At 36.8% G+C, this 8,470-nt stretch overlaps 1 protein-coding gene across 1 annotated transcript; it reads right to left on the bottom strand.

Annotated features, from left to right (window-relative positions):
* Positions 1–930: 930 nt before the first annotated feature.
* On the bottom strand, positions 931–4,672 carry LOC131864168 (disease resistance protein Roq1-like). The gene is made up of 5 exons (XM_059215186.1): positions 4,140–4,672; positions 2,898–4,032; positions 2,528–2,794; positions 1,553–2,425; positions 931–1,368 (listed from the first exon to the last, which is right to left on the bottom strand). The coding sequence occupies exons 1-5, from the start codon at positions 4,670–4,672 to the stop codon at positions 931–933; spliced, it is 3,246 nt and encodes a 1,081-aa protein (XP_059071169.1).
* Positions 4,673–8,470: the final 3,798 nt, after the last annotated feature.

Genomic DNA, 8,470 nt, shown 5'->3' with positions numbered 1-8,470 from the left:
ACCAATAATCATACTCATTTCCATCAAATATTAGAACAGGCATCTAGTTAGAATTTGGCGAAATTCCAACAACAAAACTTCAACCCAAAACAAAATTACCTACTTTGATACTACTTGTAGAATTTGATAATAGTCTCTACCCTTGACCAACTGATTGAATTAAATAATTATGACAGAAAGAACATAAAAACCATTTCCATCTCTTATCACATAACAATAGACATTCAAACATTCAATAGAAAAAAAAAAAATAGACCTTGAAATCAAACTGAATACTCTATTTCAGAATTCTCTACTTTTAACAGTATTATGTTTTATTATTGCAGATCACACAAAAATATAAAGTTCTTTCCAATTTATAAAGTTTTTGTTTCACATCCTTAGGATTCGAACTGTCTAAAAAGCAGGGCGTACACTACTAAAGATAGAGCATGCAAAGCATGCATTATTCTGTGGAAAAGACTAATTACAGTTCTAAAATAAAACAAAACAATATGTTGCAGACTAAAAAGAAATTAACAATGAATGGGCATGCATTATTCATCTCGAATTAAAACTGATAATTTGGAATCTAATTCTATTGCTAACTAAATTAAACTACGAATCCATTAAAAGCAAAGGCATTGGTCGATGGATCTCCCAGTAAGTTGTTCAAATTGTTAGTACAGCAAAGCATGGTAATGAATGTGAGTTTGACGATGGAAGCTAAGAATAGCAGCTAAGTAGAGAACTGCATGCTCGAACAACATCAGTTTATCCACAACTCTTTGATATAAATTGTATCCTATAATTAAACTCTCTTAATAAACATTATAATTAAACCGTCAAATTATTATTTTTCATTATTAAAAATAAAATTCATTCTTTTCTTTGAACTGTAATCAATATAAATAGCACTTTTAAAAAATAATCATCTTCAATAAATTACATTCATAAATAATATAACCTATCAACAATGATTTGTAACACACCCACAATTTTATACTCTTCACCTTTCTTCACCTCTATCCCAAACCCCTTCTTCAGTATTCCATACCTCCTCAAAATACCTTCAATAGCCCGAAGATAATAGTATCTCGAAATATCACATGCCACCATTGTAATTATCCATTCTCCTTGACGCGCCTTAGGGCCATAGAGTGGAAGTAATTTATTTATACCCTCTTCTGAAATAGAGGTATCAATCACAACCAGAAAGCATCCGATAACCGCACTCAATTCTGACCACTTGAGAAAAGTTTCGTGGCTGCCAATTTCAATGATCGCATTGAGGTCAATATGAACGTCAGAAAACAGATATTCATTGAAACTTGACTCCGCTCCATCCACTGCTCTTCCTATCATATCCATTCCCACTGATGGCACACTCTAAAATGAATTACCAAATACTGTTAGTCACCCACGGTATCTTATTTTCATTTACAGATTACTTCAATCATTACTTGCAAAAATATAGATTATGTTATAAGAGCAAAAGGCAGAATAAAGATAAGGTGAATAACGAAATGAAAGAACGCTTACTTCTGTTAAAAAGCAGTGTTGAAATCATTACCTTCAACTTATGAATGCGATCTCGTATTACTGCATTGTTCCAATAAATAAGTCTCATCAATCTTAATCCGCGCAAGTCGTCAATCCCCAATATGTTCTGCAGCTTCTCACAAGAGTCGATCACAATTTGCCGCAAGCAGCTCGGTCTTGCAAGACTTGGAAACATCTCAAGCTCAGGACAATCATAAATGTACAATGCTTTAAGGTCGAAGTTACCTGAGACACTTCTCAACATTTGACATCCATTCAATTCAAGACATTCAAGTTTCCCACATCCATCAAATATAATCCTCTCGAGGGAACGAGGACCTAAAAAAGCTGGCAACTCCACAAGCTCTGGACAACCCCGAATGGTTAATTCTACAAGCTCTTCACAACCAAAATCTATTGATTTCAAATTTTGACAATCCCCCAACTCAAAATATTTTAGCTTTACATTTCTATCAAATGTTATCCCCTCCAGACACTTCATACCCATGAGACGCAAGTCCTCAAACTCAAGGTCTGGACATTGATTAATGTTTAATAGCACAAGATTTGTAAGATCGGATGTTCCTATCAATCTTTTGAGTTTTGCACAATTTTTAATATCAAGACAATTTAATGTTTTTACCCTTATTAAATTCAATTCCTTAAGATTTTCCATTCCATGAAGTTTGATTGACTTAAGGCTGTGATAGTGGATTCCACTGATTAATATCTTAGATACAAATTTTTCACCACCGATCTCTAGTTTCTCAAGGCCAGTCTTCGGGGTCTTGACACTACTGGACTTTCCTCTATTTTCTAAACTATCTTTTGATACTCCCAATAAATCTGGAAACTCTATCAAAGAGGTTTCACAAATTTGCAGCTCCTTCAACTGAGAGGGTGCCTGAATTTCAAGATAAATTTGTGTAAATCTTTCCATGATAAAAAATATTCCAGAGACAACATAACGGGGAGATTTACTTTTTCAGAGAGAAGATCAGAATACCTGTACGGGATTCTCCCACAACGTCTTGAGTTGCCCGCCTTTGATTGTCAAACGCTGCAAATTTTGAAGAGGAATCCAAGAAGGGATGCATGGTTGTTCTCCGGAATTGCCCTCTAGCTGGAGCCATAGTAAGGAAGCTGATGTCTCAAGCCAAGTACGTGGTTGGCCTACAAAGAACGTAACTTGAGAACCCAAAGACTTGTCGAAAATGGAATGGTAACACCTGATGTTGGTTTTGGCGAGTATTAATTTGAAACCCATTGATTCCTGCATACATAGAAGTAGATCAGGTTTCTGTTTATGTAATAAAATGTTTTGATTAGGAATACTACAAGACCAAAGAGAAAATCTGAAGGGCTAACAAGCATACCAAAACTTTCAGATCTTGAGGACGCCACAGGCGATGAGGAGGGCTGAGCTCAAGTGCCATTTCTCTTCCCAAGTCCCTCAGGTGGTCATGCATTCTCAATCCAATCGTCACTTCTCCTTTCCGACTCCTAAGTTTGAATTCTTCTACAAGGCACTTATTTTTTAGTGTTGCTAGTGCATGCTGAGCGTTCCATCCTGATCCCTTCAATAACCTTTCAGCTATACTCTTAGCTTTGCCTATAAAAAAGCAAGCAATATCCATAAAAACCTGTTTTTCTTCATCATCCAATGCATGGAAACTTATTCTCAGTCTGTTCTTTATATCTCGAGGAAGAGTTTTTCTAACTTTAACTAATTCCAAATTCCAATAATCCTTATTTCTACCATGAACATGCCTGCCCAGTACCTGAAGGGACAGAGGCAACCCTCCACAAACATCAACAAAGGAGTCAACCAGCTTCTCATACCCGCTAGATGGATGGGGTTGGCCAAAGGCATGCCAGCAAAAGAGTTCTCTACCATAATTTCTATCCATTCCTCTTAAATTATAACCGACGGTAATCCCTGCAGTTATAAGCACCCCAACGTCACGGGTTGTGACAATAACAAGACTATCACCAATATTATTTAGGATATCCATGACCGCTAGAGCATTTAACTGTTCCACATAGTCGATATCATCTACAACAATTAGGAAGCTTAAATGAGGGCTCCTTTGAAAACTATCTTTGAGATAGCTTGTTCCTTCCTCTGGACTCGTAAATCTGAGATCATGATTCTGAAAGAGATCTTTCAGAAGCTTAAGTTGCAAAGAATGTAACTGGTTTCTCACAGATGCTTCTCGCACATCAAACAAAAAACTTGCTCTAGAGTAACTCAAAATCTTTCGATTAAACAACTCTTTAGAGAGAGTTGTTTTCCCCGATCCACCCATGCCGAAAATGCCAACTACCTTGGCGCTATGCTTCCCTTCTTTCAACCCGCATTGGTTTTCAAAATCTTGTGCAAGTTCTTCAAGGCATCGCATCTCAAAATCTTTCACAAGATTATTAAGCCCCACTGGATGTGTGGCGACGTGTAAATATCTTTTCCTTTCTAATTCCTTTTGCACTGTTGCAACTATGTTTTTGCAGTCACTGAAACATTATAAAATGAAAGCAGAATTCAATGAGAAAATAGTTAACCAGAATTGATGGAATAAAAAAGTATATAAAGTAGAGTTTACAAAACACAGTAAGATTACCTTTGAAATTCTTCTCCAGCTATAAATGAAAGAGACTGAAGAGCTTCCTTCCACTCACCAAGCTTCTCAACATATCTGCCCTTTTTTTCATATTTAATGAATGCACCAGCATATACTCCACTTTCTATGTGGCGGAGATCAGAAGGCATCACTTGATAAAATATAGGGATAATTTTGGCCTTAGTTTCTAACATGAGAAGCAGCTCATCCAAACACCAAGGTGACTCTGCATATCCTTTGGAAAAAATAGCTATGTGTACCTTTGCAGAGCGGATGGCTGTCTCAATAGTAGAAGGAAACGAATTTCCTAGTTCTTTCTCTTTGGAATCAAGGAACGTCCGTATTCCCAGCTGCTCAAGGGAGTTGTAAAGTTGAGTAGCCAAAGTTTGTTTGACATCAGGGCCTCTATGGTTGATGAACACGTCGAACAGTCTTGAAGATTCAGAAATCTTCCTTCTTATGCCGGCAGGTTTTATTCCAGAGAAAGCTTTTAATTCCGGATTTTGCTGGTGAGATGACGACGAAGAAGCCATTAGTTCCAGTTCAAATGCTAAAAATCCTTTTTACAACAATAGAATAAGTAAGCGGGGTGAATAAGATGTGATTTACAATATGCGTAATGGAAGATGAATGCTAAAGTGAATTAATATATCTTTCCGTAGGGAGTTCAATACTTTCCTTGCCGTTTCCTCGAAACATCGAGAAAAATAAAGAGTAAGGAATATTTATCCAAAGGCTGAGCTGTTCAAAGAAGCGGCCAGTTCAAATCTTTCTCCATACATTCAAGGCAAAAGAACACAGGACGAAAATACTTCGAAATCTGGGTTTGGTCTTTTACTCGAAATAAAATAGGTCATATTGTTGTGTTCAGTTTTCCTCGTCTTTTCCACGAAAATGAATATTAAAAATTATTAGAAGCGTACAGAGGAGGGAACCTCAGTCGTTCTCTCGAAACACTTAAGGCAAAAAGGAAAAGGATTCGAAATTAGACAATCTCCGATCTGTTCAATCGTTTCGTCGAAACATCAAATGAAGAAAGGAAGGAAAATGCTGTGGGAGGAGATTGGATTATGTAGACCACTTCTAAAGAAGTCAGAATCAATTCTTTGTAATGTCGGTGCCACGTTCCACGGAAACAAGTAATCTAAAAATGACGCTTTTCATTTCCTTTTTTTTAGATTTTTAATTTAATAATTCCAAAAAAGATTTTCTTTTTAAATTATTGATTTTATAATAATATTGTAGTTCAAATTTAACATCTAAAAGAAAGTAGTATTCAACATTAGCATGATAATCGAACATAACATACAACAAAAGCTATAACATTGTCATGAGTGGGAGGATGAGGTGTCGAGTTAGGGTTTTGAAAGGAGAGAGAGTTGCAGGGGAGTATGTAGAGGATGGAGGTGAGGTTGATGATAATGGAGGGGACCGTGTTACTTTGCCCTTGGTTTGCTGGGGGTCTTGGTACCAAATCCGTTGATAGAGGTAGGATTTGGGTTGGAGTTATTGTTCCCCTACTCTCAGATGGGGCTTCTGAGTGGAGAGAAGATGGAGGATATATTGCCTTTAGTTTTTTGCCTTGCTCATTATGGGGTTTTGTGTTGACTCTCTTATCCTTCATTTTGGCTTTGTTGGACGCCCTTCTTGGGCCTCTTTTCACTATCTTGTGCCTTATGTTGGTGTGCGATTTGAGGTTCCAACATGTGTTGGGGTGTCTTGGCCTTGTTTTCTTTAGTTGAGCCCTTGGATCTGGGTACTTTGTCCCTGATTTATGGAGCCTTCCATGCTCTTGATCTTGTTGTTCACAAAGAGGTGGTGAAGGTAGTTGGTAGGTTGCTCTCTTTGTTGGTCAATATTGATTTGATCTTGTGTGTGGTTTTCTTCTGCACTACCCCTTGTGTAAAGATTCGGGTTGGCTTGATGTTTGATGTTGAGCCACTGGTGAGCCTATTCATTGGTGATATGGAGGTGATGCCTTCTATCCACTATTCTTATACGGGGTTTATGATGTCCACCTCTCTCTATTATATTCCCCCCATATGCCTTTGTGTCTTGGGGAATCTTGCTTCTCAAAGCTTTTAGTTTGTCATTGGTTCTCCATTCCTCATAGGGGTTTTTGGGCTAGTTTTTGCTATGACTTTGTTCTAGTTAGTGGTGAGTTGGGTTACAGTGAAGAGACTTCTCGGGTGTTGTGGCTATTTATTTGTTGTGTACAAGGTCTGCTAGGACCCCTAGTAATTTTCTTCTCCCCCCTTCCCAGTTTGAGGGGTTTAGGGACCCTATCAGAGTTGTCTTACAACATGTGATTGTTAAGTCTTCTTTTGCCCTTCTTTCCTTTGGGGAGTGGATCTGGGTGCTATCCAAGTGCTATTTTTTGGTCTTTCTAATTAAGCTTGATGTCTCAAGTGTTTTGGAGGAAGGTTTCTTCTTGTCTACTTTTTGAGTGGGCATCTACTTCCTATTGTCCCATTTTCTCTTCTATTGCCCCTTTTCAGGTGGACCTCGAAATTGGCTTCATTACTTTAGGTCCTTTATAGGTGGGCTCCATTGTTTGTGTTTCTCCCAATATTTCTAACATGGATATTATAAAAATCATTTGTCCTAGTCCTATTGAGGTGGAATCTTTGGAGAATTTTGTTGCTTTTGTTCCTATTGAGGTGCCTCTACTTGTAGAGAGTGCATGGTTTTGACTTTGATATGCTGACATGTCCGGTTAGAAGCACACTTGGAGAGTGATGGTTTCTTGGTTCACCATTTGAATTACCCTCATTTTCCTCTTGGAGCGATTCACTTCATCTTCTTCTATTCTAATATCTATTTCCTTTCTTTTCTAGTCTTAGCTAATGGTTGGTTATCTCTTCTTCTATTCCAAGGTTCCACTATAGCCCATATCATGTTTGAGAATGCCTCTATTCAAGCTGTCTCTTTGGGAAAAGGTTATGGGGACCTTTCAAAAATTGATAGTTTAAAAAATGTAGGCTTTAATTCTTGGTCAAGATTCTTGTTTCTTGTCGGTTCATAGCTTTGATCAAAAGCTTTTGCTTGAAAGTGTTTTGTCTTTATGGTTTCACTAGTCTCACTACATGTGAGATCCCTCCTTTTTGCCTTCGAGGCTATTATAGTAAAGGTTTCGGGCCTATGTCCCAATTTACTTAATCTAAGTAGTGGTTTGGATAACTAATACAAATAAGATATTTCTTGTCATTTGGAAATTTAATATAGTTTCTTTTTAAACTGTATATTTAATTATTATATTGTTGAGGAGAAAAGTGTATGAATTGTATTTTGTAGTTTAATATTTTTTTATAGTATTGAAATTAATAGATTCATGCTAATAATTATTCAAATTTGTGCTTCTAATTTGATAGAATTATGTATTTAAAATTAAATATCAATAAGTGAGAGGTGTTACTACATTTATGCTTAAGAATCTTGTGCAATATATTAGTTCAATCATTCTACAAATATGTAAAATTTGTATTTGTATATTTAAGACTTCTAGACATTCACATATATTCATTACTTAGTCATGATTTAGACCTACATTCACACCCATACCCATAAATTCATCTTTTATGTCAAAATTACCATTTTTTTGGTTTAGCTTTAATCTCATGCCACTTAGGATCAATCTTAAGGCATTTTGTGTTGAGACTCGAGTAAAAAAAAAAAATTAATCTCATGCCACAAAGATCAATCTTGAGGCATTTGGTGTTGAGGCTTGTCTCTAGGCTCTCACTTAAGGCATATGGGTAATCCTGATCAATGTTGCCCTTTCTAAGGACAACATAAAAATTTCATACATCTTTTCTAGTTATGTCAGTATGATCAAAATTTGTGAAGTTGGATTCATGATTTCTTTCCATCTTTCTAGCTAGAGGCCCTTTCTTGATATATGACCCTTCTAGGAGATTCGCCTTGCATCTCCTTCAAATTTACCCAAATTTGGCATGCTTTTAGGGTGGAAATAGTCTTTACAATATGGAAAGATAGAAATGTTGTTTCATTTTCTCATAGCTCAATTGTTATTCAGGTTTCACTTTTCACTAATGTGTGTATGCGTAATAATGTGATGATTCAGATTCAAGTGCAAGCCAACATGGTTGTGTTGGAGGTGGCCCACTTTCAGACCCTTCTAGAGTATTGGGGAAATGCTCCTTGTACAATTGCAAAAGTGCCTCTAAATCCTTCAGATAGCATCTTTTCTAGTCCTTCTACCTCTTGTGATCGATCTATGCCTTGTAGTTGTTGACATGGATGTAGCTCCTTTGTTCGTTATTCTTAGACCCTATGGTCTCAACCTCCTTGTCACCAATCTAGTGGTGGTA

This window comes from Cryptomeria japonica, unplaced genomic scaffold (genome assembly GCF_030272615.1).
Source record: "Cryptomeria japonica unplaced genomic scaffold, Sugi_1.0 HiC_scaffold_78, whole genome shotgun sequence".
Lineage (NCBI taxonomy): Eukaryota > Viridiplantae > Streptophyta > Pinopsida > Cupressales > Cupressaceae > Cryptomeria > Cryptomeria japonica.
This window is presented reverse-complemented; position numbering and strand designations above follow the sequence as displayed.

Coding starts and splice junctions, on each gene's coding strand:
- LOC131864168 (XM_059215186.1), bottom strand. CDS start 4,672: ATGGCTTCTTCGTCGTCATCTCACCAGCAAAATCCGGAATTAAAAGCT. Junction 2,795..2,897: donor CTCAAGATCTGAAAGTTTTG/GTATGCTTGTTA, acceptor CTATGTATGCAG/GAATCAATGGGTTTCAAATT. Junction 1,369..1,552: donor ATCGCATTCATAAGTTGAAG/GTAATGATTTCA, acceptor AATTCATTTTAG/AGTGTGCCATCAGTGGGAAT.